Genomic DNA, 19,175 nt, shown 5'->3' with positions numbered 1-19,175 from the left:
TTTGGGATGCAGAAGGGGGCTCTGGGCTGGGATCAAGGGGTTCAGAGGGTGGGAAGGGGCTCAGGGCTGGGGCAGGGGTTTGGAGCACAGGAGGGGATGAGGGATGCAGGCTCAGGGCAGCACTTACCTCAGGCATCTCCCAGAAGCAGCGGCATGTCCCCCCCTCCAACTCCTATGGGGAGGTGCGGCCAGGCAGCTCTCCGTGCTGCCCTATCCGCAGGCGCCACCCCTGCAGCTCCCATTGGCTGTGGTTCCCAACCAATGGGAGCTGCAGATCTGGCACTTGGGGCAGGGGCAGCGTGTGGAGCCCCCTGGCTGCCCCTACGCATAGGAGCTGGAGGGGGGATATACCATTGCTTCTGGGAGCCACATGGAGCCATGGCAGGCAGGGAGCCTGCCTTAGCCCCACTGTGCCGCCAACTGAACTTTTAATGGCCCGGTCAGCAGTGCTGACCGGAGCCACCAAGGTCCCTTTTCGACCGGGCGTTCTGGTAGAAAACCAGACACCTGGCAACCCTACTTCACTCCCCGAACGGTGCCCCCAGTGAGGCCTCTGGCTGAGGCCAGGGAGGGGTCTAAGCGGTGGGGAGTTTCTCCTTGAACAATGCCAAGGGAAGGGAGGTGTCCCTAACAGCGGCACCCCAACAAGAGCCCATCAGCTGCCTACTAGGACCCTGAAAGCTGCATCACTGCAGCAGGGCACAGCCAACCTCCTGCTCCCATCTTTAACAGGGAGGTGCGGCCCATGGGGACTACAAGTCCCAGCATGCACTGCAGCAAGGGCGCCAGTTCAAGGAGGAGCACTGTACTATGGGACTTGTAGTCCATGTCAGCTGCACCACTGTAACAAAGGGTGCGGTTGAGCCAGCTGCCTCCACTCCCATACCCATGTAGGGAGCATGATGGTGGGGCACATCCCCCATGTCTCAGCCTCCCCCAGCTCCAGAGAGGAAGGGCCCAAGAGGAAGAGCCCAGCCCCCAGCCAGGAAGAAAAGGAAAAGCCGCCTCCCTCCCGGCTCCTTTCCTGTTTACTGCTGTTTTTAGAGCGGGGGGGGGGGGGGGGGGGAAGGTCCAGGAGGCACAATGCGTAAGGGGAACCTCTCCCGCGAGGCTGGGGAGAGCAGGCCCCCACCCCTCCTCGGCAGGGGCCCGAAGGCTCAGTGTTGTGGGCAGGAGCCCAGCAGCAGAGCCGCGCGGGAGGATCAGGCTGTCAGCACCACATGCACCGTTGCCCAGGCAGCCCCCGCCCCATTTCACTGCTGGGCACAGGCACGCACCAACGCCTTTCAAGCCAGCCAAGATCTTCCAGCCCTTCCCAGACTGGGGCTGCACCCCTGCGCTCTCCCCGAACCAGAAACCCGGCATCCCACAGACAAGGCACAGTCACGCCTGCGACCCGGCAGGCTTCACCACTAGTTCTGCTCAGGAGAGGGGCCCCACCACCGACGAGCGGCTACACTACAGCTCTGCACACAGCCGGCAGGACACCTGACAAGACCAGGCCCAGGCCCAGCAGCACCCTCTCCCCCGCCCGGCAGCAGCCCCGCAATCAGCAAAGCCACTGACTCTGGGGAGTCAGCAATTAGAGTAAATGGGCCAGCAGCACAGGATGCAGCCCAGTTAATTAGCCAGGGGGACGCCCAGCCTAGCAAAACCCCAAGCAGCCTAATTAGCTTCCTTGCAGAGTGAGACTGAGCCCAGAGACAGCTGGCCAATGGCGCCACCTTCAGGGAACAAGGAAGTTAGACCTGGAAACGGTCTAGTAACTCCCAGACTTCCCCGGGGCAGGGCCAGCAGCATCAGGGACCCATACACCCACTCCCCGCCTGCAACATCTCCGGGGCATCTGCAGCAGCTGCTCCCATGGAAAAGTTCCATCAGCCCATGGGAGCAGGAGCCTCTGACCTAGTGCTTCCCGCCAACTGTTCCCTCCAGCCGGGCCCTCTCCGGCCTCCCGGCACCTCGGCCAGGCTCTCTCCACGTGACAGGGCTTCCCCATTTCCCTGGGCCTGGGAAGAATGGTCCATGCTGATCTCACTGCCAGGAGCTTTTCCAGTGAGTCAGCTGGATCCCACCCCGCTGCTCTGGCTATGCCACTCCCTGCTGGCTGTTCAGACCCTGCAGATGCTTGGCAGGCTGCTCCCATGGCCTGCTGCACTATGCAATTAGCCACGCTCATTTAGCTCTTTTAATCACTGCTTCCCAGCCCCGTCACTCCCGCCAGCCCTCCCTGGCACAGGTTTCTGGGCTCTGAATCCACACCAGATCACTGACGTCTTCCCATTCCAAGCTGAGCTTCCCTGGCGTGGGGTGAATCTGCACCGGGCAGCATGCGGCTGCTCCTGTACCAGCCCTTCAGCGTGCGGCACCAGTTACCACAGGCCTCGGCAGAACTCTCCCTGCTGTGGCGCATACCAGCTCTCCTCTGGGCCTGGCAGGGACCTGCTCCCTTTTGGGGGATCCCGATAGCGGATGGGAAGCCCTGCAAGAGCCTCTCGGGGAGCAAAGCAGCAGGGGTGGCACATAGCAAACTACACAGTGCGGCCGTGAGCCCTGCAAACGTGAGGAACAGGGGAGGTACCCAGGGAGTGAGGGGAGTTTCACCTTCTCCCCCAATTCCCCAGGACTCCCTGGAGCCACTGCTTCATACAGTCGTGCCAGGAACTGTGGGATAGGTACCAGAGGGCAATGGGTCTGCAACAACGTCACAGAGATGGTATGGATGTGGGGCAGGACTGCGCGGGCACGCTGTCCCGGTGGCACTTCCACCAGCGTTCTCAGCCATGGCACAGGTCTCTAGGGCATGGGCAGCCTCTCAGCCAGGGCTTCTGCGCTGCCCCCGCCAACGCCCAGTCCCCTCCGGCGCCCCCCGCAGGGCTCAGTCGCCCCTGCAGACGCCCAGTCCCCTCCAGCACCCCCCGCCAAAGCTCAGTCCCCTCCGGCACCCCCCGCCGACGTCCAGTCCCCTCCCGCGCCCCCCGCAGGGCTCAGTCGCCCCCGCAGATGCCCAGTCCTCTCCAGCGCCCCCCGCCAACGCTCAGTCCCCACCGACGCCCCCTGCCAACGCCCCCTGCCAACGCTCAGTCCCCTCCGGCGCCCCCTGCAGGGGTTAGTCACAATGCTGATGGCTTTCCCTACACCTAGGCTGAGCCAACACTGAGCAGGCGGGATCCCCCACAGCCTGGGGGCCATTGTTTTCATCCTGCCTCCCAAAACATGGGCCGGAGCAGAGGGAGGGGCTCTATGACAAAACTCCCCGAGATTCACCTCCACTTAGATTGCCTAATAACAAACAACGATAACAATCCCTAGCGCTGAGCTAGACCTTTCCACCATTTCACAGGGAGGGAAATTGAGGCACATAGCAGGGAAGTGACTTGCCCAAGGTCACCCAGCCAGCCACTGGACCCGGGTTTGCCAGAGCTGACACTCTCGCTCTTCATGCCTACCTGCCCAGTGCGAACGCTCACCCCCGGTACCAGGCCTGCTCAGCCTGGACGTGCCAGAGCAGCGCCATTCAGGATCCAGCTGTTCCCGCCTGAGGAGAGCCAGTGGAGAGATGCCACCCACCCAGCAGGGAGCGGGGGCGGGGGCAATTGGAGGAGGAGGCATCTGAAGTTCACAGTCCCTTTGAACTGGAGCGAATAGCAGCAGAGACGGGCCCTGGCTGCGTATCACTAAGGAGGTTTCCAGAGGCACCCACATAAGGCCAAGGGCAGACGGAAGGGAGGTGTTTTGAAAGGACCGTTCTGCCAGTCCCTGCTTGTATTAACCATGGCTCTGGCCCAGGCTGGCAATCCATAGGTCGAGCCAGCCCAGGAGCCTGTCCCAACCACGGTCGGCACCAGGTGCTTCAAAAGGAAGGTGCAGACAGTCCCGGGGACGTGCCACTAGCTCAGCCACTGCAGTTAGAGGTGGGGGCCCGGAGGTGGGAGAGGGCAGAGCCCTTCACAAACTATTGGGGGTTCTAAATATTTACTGTAACGAGCTGCTCTTGTTCCCAGTCTCAACGTCTAATCCCTCCTGACTCCTGCTAAGCTCTGGGCCACAATATCATGTGGCAGTGAGTTCCACAAGCCAATTGCATATTGCATGAAACAGCATTTCCTCTCACCAGTTTTACAGCTGCTGCTTGTCAGGGTCACTGACCGGCCCCTGCTTGGCATCTACATTCCAAGGGGCCATCTCCTCTCTAAGGGAACCTTCACAGGAGCATGCCTCTGCAGGCTGGTGAGCAATGCCTCTCAGGAGAGCCATGCCACATGTACAGGCAGCGCTCCAAGAGACAGCACATGTGGGAGTTTAACGTCTAGCACAGAGGGAGCAGCGGTGCACAGAGCACCTTCGGTTTCCTCTGGGTCTCTCACTGGATAGCAAGAGCCTCCACCAGCGCACGACTGTGGTAGCAAGTTTATTTATGGGGCTGGAAATACCTAGGTCATTCGGGCCATGTATGAGAGGACCAGCATGGCTGGGAGTTAAAGGTAACCTGAGAGGGGGGAAAATACTGGGCATTGGCCCCGTTTACTTCTTTCCAACAGAGAATAGCTGGGAAAGGGCTGGGGGGCAAAAACAACAGGGTTATTGCTCGTTTCCTGCTTTAGAATTAAGAACATAAGAATGGCCAGACTGGATGAGACCAAAGGTCCATCTAGCCCAGTATCCTGTCTGCCAACAGTAGCCAATGCCAGGTGCCCCAGAGGACATGTACAGAATAGATAATCATCAAGTGATCCATCCCCTGTTGCCCATTCCCAGCTTCTGGCAAACAGAGGCTAGGGACACCATCCCTGCCCATCCTGGCTAATAGCCATTGATGGACGTATCCTCCATGAACTTATCTAGTTCTTTTTTGAACCCTGGTATAGTTTTGGCCTTCACAACATCCTCTGGCAAGTTCCACAGGTTGACTGTGAAGAAATACTTTATTTTGTTTGTTTTAAATCTGCTGCCTGTTAATTTCATGGGGTGACCCCCTCATTTTCTTGAGTTATGAGAAGGAGTAAATAACATTTCCTTATTTACTTTCTCCACACCAGTCATGATTTTATAGACCTCTAGCATATCACCCCTTAGTCATTTCTTTTCCAAGCTGAAAAGCCCACTCTTATTAATCTCTCCTCATATGGAAGCTGTTCCCTACCCCTAATAATTTTTGTTGCCTTTCTCTGTATCTTTTCCAATTCCAATATATCTTTTTGAGATGGGGTGACCTCTGGTCTGCATGCAGTATTCAAGATGTGGGTGTACCATGGATTTATATAGAGGCAATTGAGGTGTTGTCTCCCTTGGAAGACTCTAGGGTGACTGGAGAAGAGGGGACATGACATCACCCAGACACAGCCAAGCCACCACTGTTATACAACAGTCCTGCCCAGCGGGAAATCTGCAGGCCAGGCAGGAACAGAACCCAGTTCTCCTGGGTTCCAGTCCAGTGCCCTAGCCCTGCGAGAACTCTGTGCTCTTCTTAACTCCCCACCCCACGCCCCTCTCAGCGTCCATCTGGTGACTGAGCGATGCAGGGGTGCTACAGCATGGAGTTCACGACTGGATCACAATGCACGTGCACAAGGGGCAGAGTTAAGGTTGCCCAGGCAGCCTTAACACTGGCATTTCCTAGCTTCTGAGCACTCGGCTCTGCACACTGACCAGTCTGAGGATCAATGTGCAAAGGGAAGCCTGCCCTAAAGGAGTGCTCTAGGGCAGTGGTCTCCAAACTTTTTTGATCGCGCACCCCATCAGTAAAAAAATTTTGAGCACGCACCCCATGCTGCGCCGCAGGGCCAGCTCTACCATTTTTGCCGCCCCATCCAGGGCCTCTGCCTTTCACTTCTCCCTCCCTCCACAGGCTCCTGTTAACCCCTGGGTGACCAGCAGCCCACACTCAGTGCAGGAGGCTCTGATCTCTGCACCAGGCTAGTTGGCACGTTCCCAGCGGGAGTCTCCTTCGGTTGTATCTGGGCACAGGGCAGTCTCCCGGGAAGTGCAGGGTCCCAGAGCCCAGGCTCCAGCCTGAGCAGCTCCACTGCACTTCACAGGCCGAGCCCCGGGCCATGGAGTTCTAGGCCAGAAGGGAGTGCCAGACATCCTGCCTGACCCCCTGTATAGCACAGGCCCCAGCACCCGCACACTAACCCCAACAACCGGACTGAGACCACGCGTTACAGCCCTCAGGAGAGGACGGCCCTGTGCCAGGCAGAGAATGGGGAGTAAGGCTCACCAGTGCCCGGAAAACAACAAAGGGAGCTACACCCCGATAATCCTGTCAAGTGACCCCCACCCGCTGCCGAGCCGGGCGACAAACCCCCACGTCCCTGCCAACCTGACCTGGGGGAATTCCGGCCTGTGAGCAGGAACCAGCCAGCCAAACCCCCGAGGGAGAGAGCTCCGGGTGCCACCGCAGAGCCCCGCCCCTGCCCAGCACCCCAGCCCCAGCCCTGGCCAGACCTGCGGCTTCTGGAGAAGATTGAAACCCCCCCAGAAGACACTGGGGGTGAGGGGTGGAAACCCCTTCCGGACGCTGAAGCCCTGCAGCATGAGGGATTGGTCTGTCTGGGGATTGGTCCTGCTTCAAAGGTGGGACTAGATGACCTCCTGAGGTCCCTTCCAACCCTGATATTCTATGATTCTATGAGCTATAGGAACGTAAGACAAACCAGGAGAGACCCAGGGCTGCCCAGCCCCTGCCCTGTTGCTGCGGAAGGAGATAAGCCAACACAAAACAGAACACATGGGGGGAGGAATAAAAATCCAACCCGGAGTACATAGGGGGACTCCCTTCCTGACCCCTGCCGGTGGCCACCTGAAGCCCTGCAGCAGAAGCTAGAGCAGCGGTTCTCAAACTTCCGTACCAGTGACCCCTTCACACAGCAGCCTCTGAGTGCCACCCCCCTTATACATTAAAAGCACTTGTTATATATTTAACACCATTATAAGTGCTGGATGCAAAGCAGGGTTTGGGGTGGAGGCTGACAGCTTGCGACCCCCCATGTAATAACCTCGCGACCCCCTGAGGGGTCCCAACCCCCAGTCTGAGAACCCCTGGGCTAGTGGAACGTAAGACAAACCAGGATTGAGCCCCTGGGCTGCTGAGCCCTGCTGCCCGCCGCAGAGCCTGAGCGGACCCTGACGCAGGCAGCAAGCTGGCCGGCCAGCAAGACAGGGACAAGGGGCACCAAGGGCTGCCCCTCTCCTGACTCTGCTCCCTTCAGCCCAAGGGAGGGGGAGCAGGCTAGCGGGACAAGGGCATCACCAAAGAGCAGGTCTTGTTCTCCTCTGATGGGATCCACAAACCCAGATCAGACAGCACCGGTCCTAGGACTCCCTGCGGAATCCTATCCCTGCCCTCGAGAACACGTCCCCACTCCGGAAACCCCCCTCACCCTGCCTCCTGTGCCAGAGCCCCCCCCTCACTCCACCCTGCTCCCTACACCAGAGCCCCCCTCTCTCCCCCTGCACCAGAGCCCCCTCACCCCACCCTGCTCCCTGCACCAGAGCCCCCCTCTCTCCCCCTGCACCAGAGCCCCCCTCGCCCCGCCCCTGTGCCAGAGCCCCCCCTCACCCCACTCCCTACACCAGAGCCCCCCTCTCTCCCCCTTCACCAGAGCCCCCTCGCCCCGCCCCTGTGCCAGAGCCCCCCTCGCCCCACCCAGCTCCCTGCACCAGAGACCCCCTCACCCCACCCCTGCGCCACAGAGCCCCCTCACCCTGCCCAACGCACTGGGACAGAGCTGGGGCCAGCACAGGGCAGTGCCGCTCCCTGGAGTGCGTGCTCCATCTCTTGCCCCCGGGCGGGGAGGACGGGACCTCATCCAGGCTCTTTGGTGCACCGCTCGTGATCCACCCTGCAGGCACGTGGGCAGTGCAGAGCCCCCGGCCTGACAGCTCCCTGGCCCTTGCCTTCCTTCACGCTGCCTGCTGATCCCATGGCACCTGGCCCCAGACACGCCCCAGGCTGGAGCTCCTGCCCCACGCTCAGGTTGGGGTAAACATGCTGCACACGGACCCATGCTTTCCCCAGAGACACCAAGCGCTCTGGAACTGCTGGGCCAGCTCGCTTCCCGGCCAGCCAGTGCACATCTGGCACCCCCAGGCACATCTGGCCTCCCTCTCCAAGAGGACCCAGAGGACCCAGCCAGGCAGGACAGAGCATGCAGGTAACTGAGTTACATGAATATCCGCCCCCGGTGCCTCCTGTGCAGAGCAGGGCACCAGGGGAGGGTAAGAGCCCAGCCCCGTGGGGAAGAGGGGCAGGGGACAGTGGGAGGGCTGCCCGATGGAGGAAGGCAGGGAGAGAAAGAGGGCGGCCCAGTGGGGGAGAGGACACAGGTCGGCTGGTGGAGGGGGAGGGAGGGGAGGGACACGGGTGGGGCCGGTGGGAAGGATCGGAGCCGCTGGCCAGGGCGGCAGCCAGGTGCAAGGCAAACAGCAGCTGGGGTTCCGACAGGGCTCTCCCGGGACCCTGCTAGAGGGATCCAGGCTTTACCCAGCCTTGGGCTGGCAGGCCTGGCCCTCCCTCAGTTAGCGCTGCCTGAGCCCCCCAAGATGGAGCCCAAAGCCAGCAGCAGGAGGCTGGCTCAGGTGCCCCCCCATGGGGAGCCACCCGCCAAGAAAAGGCCCCGACGCAGAGGGCAGGTGCCACGGGCCGCTCCGATGGGCTGGCTCCAACGGGGCTGGTGCAGGGAGCCAGTGGCCACCCCACGGCAATCAAGGGGTTAAACTAAGTGCAGCCCCCACAATGGGGCTTGAGGGGGGGAGGCTCTCTGCCCCCTCCCCTCTTAGCTCAGCCCCAGCCTTTCAGGGCACAGTTCCCAGAGTCCCCCTCGCTCGCCGGGCACAGGGACTATCCCAGCAGCTGAGGGGAGCCCAGGCAGCCATGCTGGTGAGCCCCACACCAAGGGGGCCAGCCCAAGGCTGTCACCAGCACCTGCCTGCCTTCGGCTGCACGCCCAGGCCTGCCTGCCACTCACTGCGGCACAGCCACCCAGGACGTCCTCCTCTCCCACCTGTCGAAAGGCCCCACCTTTGTGCCCTGCAGAGGCTCACCCACTCCACGGCCCTGCCAGCTCCCTGTCAGCCTGTGGGCCTCGGCTGCCGGCTCTCCCCAGGGCCAGGGAGATCAGGCCTCCAGTAGGTGGAACGCTCCGCTGCCATGGGCCCTTGGCCTGCTGCAAGGGGCACAGCACCTGGGCTCAGATTGGGGCCTGCCCACCCCCTTCGGGCAGGACCTGCAGCTGGGCATCAGGGGTGGTGGCAGGGAGGTCACACCCACATCCTCACCTTGCCCCAGAGTGAGCCCAGCCGGCTGTGCCCCACCTGAGAGATGCTGCAGAGAAACGCGAGGGGGGAAGCTGCCCCTCCTGTCACTCAGGGAGCAGAGATCAGCCACTCAGGACGCTGACCCCAGACGCCTCAGGAACAATCAACACAAGAGACTAGCCACCTCCAGAGACTGGGCTCAAGGACGAACAGCTCCCGTGAGAGCGGCAGCCCCACAAAATCCACCACAGTCGGGACAAGGCAGGACTGAGGGGCACCAGCAGAGTCCAGGGCTAGGAGAGGAGGGGGCTGTGGGTCGGGATCGAGGGGCAGCAGCCAAGCTGGGGGGGGCAAGGCGTGGATAACAAGGGGGGCTGAGGGGCAGGACTGAGGGGCACCAGCAGAGTCCAGGGCTAGGAGAGGAGGGGGCTGTGGGTCGGGATCGAGGGGCAGCAGCCAAGCTGGGGGGGGCAAGGCGTGGATAACAAGGGGGGCTGAGGGGCAGGACTGAGGGGCACCAGCAGAGTCCAGGGCTAGGAGAGGAGGGGGCTGTGGGTCGGGATCGAGGGGCAGCAGCCAAGCTGGGGGGGGCAAGGCGTGGATAACAAGGGGGGCTGAGGGGCAGGACTGAGGGGCACCAGCAGAGTGCAGTGTGGTCGGGGGGAGCGCCAGCCTAGCACCTGCCTGGACTGGCCTACCAGGACTATAAGTCTCCGTTTTACTAACATGCACTGCGCCCCCCACTCCCTCTCTCCTCCTGCTCCACAAGAGCAATGAAGGCTTCATTTCCAGCCCCCCTTTGCACCCCTCGCTCTGAGGTCAGTGCCCTCCCACGGGAAAGCAGGATGCCAAACCCAGGGTGCCAGAGCGGGCACTGTGCACCCACCGGAAGGGGCCGAGGCAGGGAGCACGCAATACTGGACCTAGCACAGAGTTCAGGGGAGGGTGGGGGTGGGCCCAGGCAGGCAGTCCCACAAAGCCACCATGAGACAGTCCAACCGCAGGGTTTCCCCGGGAGGGGGGGAGGGGGCTCTCACCAACCCAGAACAGAGGGGAAGGTCTGAATTTGAATGGGCAGGTACCAGCTGATGCACCCACCACCAGCAGGCCTTGGGGTGGCAGCTGCTTCCCCCCCGCCCCGCGCTTCCTCCCCCTCCCCCACCCCTGCTGGGCCTAAGGAGGAGACTCCATCAGCCAGAGGGGACCGGAGCAGCCTAGCAAGGCCACTGCCTTCCCAAGAGCCACCGTGCAGAGCTGGAGGGGCTGTGCCGAGAAAGGAGTGGCTGCTAGGCAGACAATCCCTGATCCCTTACTGCACACCCTGCCATGATCTCTACCCAGGCCACCTCCTCTGGGCGTGCCACAGTCCTGCCGAGGGGGCAGCTCTCCTCCGCATCCAGCCACGGGCTGCCCCTTCCAGGCCTTGCCACTACCGAGTGAGCACTGCCCCCCAGAGCCGCCCTGGCACAACCCCCACCAGTAGGGTTACCATATGTCCGGGTTTCCCTGGACATGTCCGGCTTTTGGGTCTTTAAATAGCGGTCCGGGGGGAATTTGTAAAATGCTAAAAATGTCCAGGATTTCCCCCTGGACGGCTATTTAAAGACCCAAAAGCGGCTGACAGGGCAGCCGCGCCGGATTGAGCCGCTCACTTGGGGCCTCTCCGGCAGCAAAAGCTCCTCCCCCGCTTCCCCCCCTCCCCTGCAGCTTCAGCACGCCGGCAGCGCTGCGCGGGGCATAGGCACCGACTTTAGCCAGCGCCGGTGGGTGCTCGCACCCCCGCCCCCACTCCCGGCTCCGCCCCTTCCCCGCCCCCATTCCAACCCCTTCCCCAAATCCCAGGCCCCGCCTCCTCCCCCAGGCACGCTGTTTTTCCCCTCCACCCCGCTCCCGCCCAGACTTTTGCGTGGCAAGCCTGGGAGGGACGGACGGGGGAGAAGCAGAGCGCTCAGGGGAGGTGGCAGAGCAGAGGTGAGCTGGGGCAGGGGAGCGCGGGGAAGGCTGCCCGCAGCAGGTAACCGGGGGGGGGGTCGCAGGGGAACCGCTCCCCGCCCCAGCTCACTTCCACTCCACCTCTGCCTGCTGCCTTGAGCGCACAGCCGCGCCGCACCGCTCCGCTTCTCGCCCCCTCCCTCCCAGGCTTGCCGCGCGAACAGCTGATTCGAGGCAAGCCTGGGGTGGGGCGGAGAAGCGGGGCGGCTGCGCGCTCAGGGGAGCAGGCAGAGCCAGAGCGGAGGTGAGCTGGGGTGGGGCGGGGCAGGGAGCGCGGCGAGTCAAGGGACAGGGAGCAGGGGGGTTGGATGGGGCGGGGATTCTGGGGGGGCCTGTCAGGGGGTGGGGGTGTGGAGAGGGGTTGGAGCAGTCAAGGGACAGGGAGCAGGGGGAGGGTTGGATGGGTGGGGGTGCGGGGGGGGCCTGTCAGGGGGTGGGGGTGTGGAGAGGGATCGGGGCAGTCAGGGGACAGGGAGCAGGGGGAGGGTTGGATGGGTCAGGGGTTCTGGGGGGGGGGGCTGTCAGGGGGTAGGGGTGTGGAGAGGGATTGGGGCAGTCAGGGGACAGGGAGGGTTAGATGGGTTGGGGGTTTGGGGGGGCAGTCAGGGGACAGGCAGCAGTTGGATAGGCGTGGGAGTCCCGGGGATCTGGCGGGGGTGGGGGTGTGGATAGGAGTCAGAACAGTCAGGGGACAGGTAGGGAGTGGAGTCTTGGGGGGGGGCAGTTAGGGTGGGGGGGTCTCAGGAGGGGGCAGTCGGGGACAAAGATAAGGGAGGCTTAGATAGGGGGTGGGGTCCCGGGGGTGGTTAGGGGCAGGGGTCTTGGGAGGGGGCAATCAGGGGGCAAGGAGCGGGGGGGTTGGATGGGTTGGGGGTTCTGTGGGGGGCAGTCAGGGGGCGGGAAGTGGGAGGGAGTGGCTAGGGGGCGGGGCTACTCCCCCCCCCCCCCCGAGTGTCCTCTTTTTTGAAAGTTCAAATATGGTAACCCTACCCACCAGCTCCCGTGCCCCTCGGCCTGCCATTGCTAACACAGCACGGGTCCGGAGAGATCGAACACGGCCCCCGCCCGGGGAGAGACTCACAGGCACGAGGAGAGCCTGAGCGGGACAGAGACGGCGAGGCAGCTGCGTCCTCGCCCCAGAGATCCAGCCCCTAGGACCTCACCGCACACGCTACTTGGGCTACTCTGTGCAATGGCCCCTTACCTCCGCGTCCTCGACCCCACCCACCCACACTCAAAGGGATCGATCACACAGCCGCCCTACCCAGACCCAGTCATTTGGGTCTGTGCAGGGCTGGGCAGCTGGGCCCAGGGGGTTCTAGAGGGTAACCATGGCAGCCCTCGATGTTAATATGGGGTATAGCCCATGGAGACTCCAGATCCCAGCATGCACTGCTCCACCTCAATGTGACCAGCCTCAACAGAAAGCATTGCATGCTGGGATCTGCAGTCTCCATGCCCTCCCCCCACATCTTTACTGGGCCAAAATGTGGCCAGCACCCCCAGAGCCTGGTCTCAGAGTGTCACCGTCTGTACTGAATTGCCAAGTCCAAGGAGAGGCCTGGAAGAAGATCTGGGTTTGAACCATCAGAGCTCAGGGAGGGAGGGGTTTGTAGAGCCTTCTCCCCGCGCCCTGCAGAAACCAGGGAATAACTACTTTATTTGCCTGTGCCACTTAGGAGCTCTGGAGCCCGGATCGCACCAGAGCCGGAACCGAGGAGCACAGCCAGCCATTAACCCCAGCACTGGAACGCTGCTAGATGGAAGGAGCCCCACACTTTCGCTCGCTGAGCAGGCCGAAAACCTCGGGCTGCTGCCATTCTTCCCAAGCTCTGAAGCCAGGTGCCCACCCCACGCACACAGAGCAATCCCTCTGAAAGATCAGCCAGGCGTGTGCTTGTGCACGTGCACGAGTGCAGACGCACACGGGTCCTGGTGACACCTTAACAGCAAAGTGGTGTCTGCAGCAGGAGCTCAGGTGGCCTGGCTGGCCGATCGAATCACTTTGGTCTCACAGTTACGCACAAGTACTCCAGACACGGCTGACAAGGTGCGTATGTACAGACTTGCGTGGCGGGCTCTGCGGCTGGCTGGAGCAACGGTCAGAGTGTTGCGTACACTAGCCCTGAGGCTTAACGCAATGTAAGGCTTTCTGACGAGACGCAGCCCTGGCCTGTGCTGAGCTGTGTAGGTTTTATGCCAGTCCCGTGCCACCACTTTCAAGGGTTTGCTCTGACAGGTGAAACCAGCTGTGCCCAGAGGGCTCTCTCTGCCAGGCCCTCCCTACTCAGCACTGCCCATCCATCCCAAGCACGATGCCAAGGAAGGGAGAGCAAAGGGAATTCAGCATGAACATCAAGGTCTCCCTCCCTGCTTCCACTGACATCAATGGCAAGACTCCTGCTGAGGCAGCAGGATCAGATCACAGTGGGGTTTGGGACCTGGGGCGCCCCACCGACAGAGAGCTGAGTGCAGCAGAGGATGCACCACGTGTCATGCAAGATCCACAACAAGGCCACAGCAAGTCTAGGCACAGTCTTCAAAGCCACACACTTCTCACCCCTCACTCCAGTTCCCCGGAGCCCCACACGAGCAAAGGCCGCCAGCCAAGCCGCCCGGAACGAAGCTGGTTTCACAGGGCTCTCATGCTGGATTCTGAAGGCTGCTGGCAGGCTCACAGACCCGAGATGTCCCCTTCCGATCCCCAAAATGCTCCCACAAAAATGAATTAAATATCGCAGTCCTGCCCCACCCCAGGCAGCGGCAGATTGATAGATAACCCCCTAGGCGGGTCTCCCAGCACTTCTTCCTGCCCCTTTCCTAGATTTCAGCCAGTCTGAGCGCCTGTGTCCTCCAGCTACTGAACCCCACCCAGACACCCCGCATGGAGCTCAGTGACGTTTGACGGAACGTTTCTGTCCTTGGGAGACTAAAGCGTTGTGTGCCACGGGCAGAGAGCAGCAGGGACTGAGGGGCCTGGAATGGCAGGGACTGATGAGGTGGGATGTGCCAGGTGATCCCCGGAGAAAAACCGTGCCCCACGCTGCAGAGGAAGGTGAAACCCCCCCAGGGTCCCAGCCAATCTAACCTGGGGGAAAATTCCTTCCCAAACCTGGTGATCAGTTAGATCCTGAGCATGGGAGCAAGCCCCAGACATCTAGACAGAGGAGTCTGGACCATGCACAACACTGTCCTGTCTCCAGCTGTGGCCAATCTCGGATGCTTCAGAGGAAGGCGGAAAATCCCCCCAAAACATCTGACCAATTGTGCATCTGTGATTCCTTCCTGACCCCTGCAGGCACTTGTCTGAAGCCTGAGACTTGATGACAGTTATTGTCTTAATGCAGAGCTGCAAGCATCACGAGCATGCTGAGGACAATGCAGGTGCCTTGTTCTCCCCAGGACCCATAACAGAAGGGGATTCCACGACCTGCCGCCCCGTCCCCTGCACACCTAGATGACGGAACCCGTCCCAGAAGCTGGATTACAGCCTGTCTGACAGAAAGCTACATAATCTCCAAGCTATGGCGAGGCCACCAGCTCCCTGGTTAATGTTCCAGTGTCTAATTCCCCTCACTGCTAGCTCTCACCCCATCTCCACTCTCACCACCTGTCACTCCCACACAGCTCTGGCCTCTCATGATCGGGCTCCACCAGGCCCCGTGGACTTTCTACTCTGGCTTTTCCTCTCACCTGAGTCCCTGGTTCTCTTTCGGAAGGTTCCATTTCTAGTTCCCTCCCGCTTCCACGCGGCTCTCACCCCAGGGACGAAGATTCACCGCTGCTCTCCAGGAGCCATGGGACTCCCTGCAGTTAGATTTCGTGGTCAAAGCGTCAGGAATCTGCTAACCAGTATTTTCCAGGCAGCCCTGAGCCCTTCCTTTGAGAGTCAGATTTTTAAGTCACCCAGGAGACACAAATTCTGGCCGATTTCTCTATTAAATCCTATCAGATGGTTTAAAAGCCACAGCAGGAGGACACCCTTCTCTGTTAGGCTCTCTACGTTTCTAGAACAATTCCCCTAAAAGCTCCGTTAAATGGAATGCACCCCCACTCAACGGGGCAGGACTATTCCATGGGGGCTGCATTGCTTTGTCGCATTTGGCTCAGGTGCTTCGGCCACCACTTGTCCTCTGCCAATCCTGGTGCTAGGAGGCAGGGCTGATTTGACTGCCCGTTGTGGGGACAGTTAACCCAGGGTAAAGGTGCTCACACTGGTGCACTAGTCCTGTAGGGCAGGGGGATACGCAGTCTTGGCACAGCGTGCCTTTAGACCTCTGTCGCTGTGCCCACACTAGGGGCTGCACAATGGAGCTATTTCAATATTTAAAAAAATCACCCCCAAGAGAAGCAGTGGGGAGCAGCCCTTAGAGCCAGGCCCCAGGGAGTCAGTGGGGACACAGGGGTTCTCCCACCGGGTTTACAAGGTCAGATCCCCGCGGAGCAGGGAGAAGGCGGGTGCATGCAAGACTCAGCGCTGAGCCCTTGGGGGCTGGCCAAGCGAGGAGGGGCTCTGAGGCACAAACGGGATCAGCCCTAGCAACCCCCTCCCCCCTCGCATCTCCCTCAGCAAGACAGAAATAGAGCGGATGTAAGCGGAGTCCCTATAAATAGCCCCGAGGGAGAGGCCAAGGAGGAAGGGGACAGTGAGAAGACCTGGCCGGGCGCCACTATGGGTCCTGCGCCACAAGAGCTCCTCCCTGTTCCCGGGCCAAGAGGGGACCATGGAGACCCAGGGATGCAGCCCCTGCATCTTGGGACCTCTCATGGGCAGGCAGATCTGCCCCCCAGCACCAGCCGCCCCCTCTCCAGGGTGCTAGTGGGGAGAGGCCCCTAAGGCAGGAATCAGCGCCCTGCTGGAGGAGTGGCGCTAGCTCAGACACTCCTGCGCCCCCTCGGCACTTCTCACCCTTCCTCAGCACTCGATGGGCATGTAACCTGGCTCCTCTACCCCTGAGAACGTCGCCCGCCCGCCCTGACGTTCTGCAGCACCAGGGGATTCCCACCGCTAGCGCAGTCACCCAGGCGGGCTCATCCACATGGGGTTTGGGTCAATTCCCCCCCTGCCCCTGTGCGCGCTCACCCTAGTGAGAGTAGCCAACCTCCCTGCCCCCCAGCGCTTGCCCCTGCGAGGGTGCTAGCCAATACTAGGCTGTGGTAGACGCACTAATCCAGGCTTGCTCTGCCCCACACCCCTAAGGCGTGTGGGGCCTGGTATAGCTGTTTGCTCCCAGCACGTATGCCACCTCAATCTGCCACAGCTCTGAGCACCCCACAGTCACCCGTCACGGGGTGGGGGGGTACGGTTAATTAGGTGGTCACAATGCCCCCCCTCCAAGGGCACAAGCCAAGAAACACTAGAGAGGGGCCGGCAGGGGGACGTGCATGGCCTTTGCCAGACAGCAGCTAGCTAGGGGCCAGCATGACAGACTGAGCTTCCAAGCCGGGTCGGGGCAGAGCCCAGTGCCCCCGTCCACACCCAACTCCTTTCCGACTGGCCTCTGGCTAGCGGGTGGCTGGTAACATTTCCCAGGCCTGGCCCAGACGCCTGCCCATTCTCCAGGCACCATCCGGCTCACTGCAAGGTTCTGGGGTACTGACTGGGAAGCAGGCATTAATTCCCCCCCGGTTTTCTTGGCAGGCGGTGGCCAGGCAGGAATACATGGGAGTAGCCAAGGCAGCAACAAAGCAAGGTTTGTCCTTTCAATTCCTTTAAGCATTCCTCAGCCGTCACAATAGCAGAGAAAGAGAAAGCGCTAACCCAGGGAGGAGGCGGACGCCAGCAGGACAAACAGCCATTGACCAACGGGCAGTGGGTGGCCTCCCCAAGTGCCCTCACAGCCTGCCTACGGCAGGGGCCCCAGCCTCCAGCCCCAGGGAACCGGATGCAGCGGCAGGGGTGGGGCATTGCGAATGACATCGCCCTCCAGCAATGCTGGAGCTAGCAGCTGGCCCTGGACTGAACAGCCTCCAGCAGCCCAGCACCTCTGGGAGCCACACACTGAGGCATGAACCCACCAAGCCCCAGGCAGGGGGTAGCTTGGGGAGATTCCTCTATGGAATGACTTGGCTTCCAATTAGTCCTTTCCAGGTCTCCCCGCGCCTCCTAGGAAACCAGGCATATCCTTCCTGGAACAAGCAGGGTTTTGTCTGCTATCAGCCTCCGTCCACGAGGCCAGTGGGCACTTCGCCACCAACACAGTGGACGCATGGTCAGCCCCAGCAGTCGTGGGCTTGCAAAGATCCCCGTGACTGAGCCCCCCACAGGTCGGTGTCTGCATGAAACTGGCCGTGGGCAGCACCAGGGGATTAAACCCAGTCCCTAGAGGACACAGCAGCTGTCCATTCAGCCCAGTGACGCTCATGGACCCCTCTCTGCAGAGACCAAGGCCTGAATATCTCGGAGAGGGTCCCTACAGGGCCCATTGGCCTCGCAACAGGGACAGGGGCTGCCTATCCCGGTCCCCGGGGACATCAGTCCAAACCCCTGGATTATGACTATTGTAAATACCCAAGCACAAGCCTGAACTTGAGAACAATAGGGCTCAGGAGCAAAGCCCTGGCCCAGAGAGCAGGCGCTGCCAGGTACAACCGCTGGCAAAGCACGGCTGGTCCATGGCACGCAGAGCGGCCAGCCCCAACTGCAAGGAGCTGCCCTGAGGCTCCGCGTGCCCTGCGGTTAAAGGGCCTCGAGCCAGCACTCAGACCAATGTCACCACGCTAACCAGAGATCACCCCACAGGCAGCAACCACCAATGAGCACCGCCCAGATCCCGCAGAGGACAGCCCAGGTTTGCTGGCCCAGCTCTGGGCTGTGTTCCCCTCTCTAAACGCACTCGGCACAACATCTCCCCCACAGGGCTGATCAGTAGGAAGGAAATACCGGGGGTGGAGGGGCCCAGTCCTAAACTAGCCAGCAGCCCCCCACCCCGCCCCCCTTCCGGCACGGCCCCGCCACACACTGGCACTCACATGTCCGGTGCCCAGGCAGAGCGAGCGCGCACAGAGCGCGCAGCCAGCCACTCGCCTTCCCTTTGTTCCACTCCCATGGACAGAAGGAAAACACTGAAGTCTTAAAGGCACCCGGGAGCCCACCCCCTTCGCCTTCTCCATGGAAACTGGCTCCAGCCATGTGATTCAGACAGGAAACTACAGGGATATCAGCTGCAAAGAGCTGGGAACTCCTCCCCCCGCCCGACAGGGAGAGAGCCCAGCGCTGCTAGGCTGGCACTGAGAGAAGGGGGCAAGCCAGGAACCTGGCGACGAGTCTGGGTGTAGCCACCTGCTCCCCAGCGGAGTGACACTCAGAGGCTGCTGGGGAGGAGCCCACATTCGGTGGGGGGCTGTAACGAGGCGACTGGGCCCTGGGGAGACATGTCAGGATCAGGCCCGTGTCCTCCACAGCTGGGGGGAGCCCCCAACAGAGGGCACTACAGGCAAGGGCCAATTGCACAAGCCCTCCATGGACCCATAGAGAAGAGGGGCCCTCAGCAGAGACTCCAGTCACATTGGGTCACAAGGGAAAGGGGTCCGGGGCCGGCAAGACTGACCAAGGCCCAGTGGTGGAACACTGAGGGGTGGGGGCTGCCAGTCAGGACTCAGCCTGGGTGGACCCCCAGGACCGGAAGAGCAGGCCCCACTGGGATGCTTTCCTGAAGTTCCCACTTGCTCAGTTCCACCCCATTGAGCCCAGCTCTGCCCCTGTGGCCAGCGGAGGCAGAGATGGCCTCTCTTGTGCCAGTCGGCATGAGTAGCCAACAGGAATGGCAGACAGGGGGGTAACGGTGCCAGCCATTCCCCACTCCCCCACGCTCTATACAACTCAGGCTTCAGTGAGGACACAAGACAGGTGAAAGTAGCATGGGCTAGTGCACAGGACCCCTGGGTCCCATTCCCAGCTCGGCGACTGACTGGCTGGTCCTTTG

General features: G+C 61.4%; 1 protein-coding gene across 1 annotated transcript in view; it reads right to left on the bottom strand.

Annotated features, from left to right (window-relative positions):
* The window catches only part of RIPOR1 (RHO family interacting cell polarization regulator 1), an 80,215-nt gene extending 61,833 nt beyond the window's left edge, over nucleotides 1–18,382 (bottom strand). Inside the window, exon 1 of the mRNA XM_065416547.1 lies at nucleotides 18,223–18,382. Coding sequence (XP_065272619.1) covers nucleotides 18,223–18,382 — 160 coding nt within the window. The remainder of the gene's footprint in view (nucleotides 1–18,222) is intronic.
* Between the last annotated feature and the right edge of the window lie 793 nt (nucleotides 18,383–19,175).

The sequence above is a fragment of the Emys orbicularis genome, chromosome 14 (assembly GCF_028017835.1).
Source record: "Emys orbicularis isolate rEmyOrb1 chromosome 14, rEmyOrb1.hap1, whole genome shotgun sequence".
NCBI lineage: Eukaryota > Metazoa > Chordata > Testudines > Emydidae > Emys > Emys orbicularis.
Note: the sequence above shows the minus strand (reverse complement) of the source record. Positions and strands in the feature narration are given on the sequence as shown.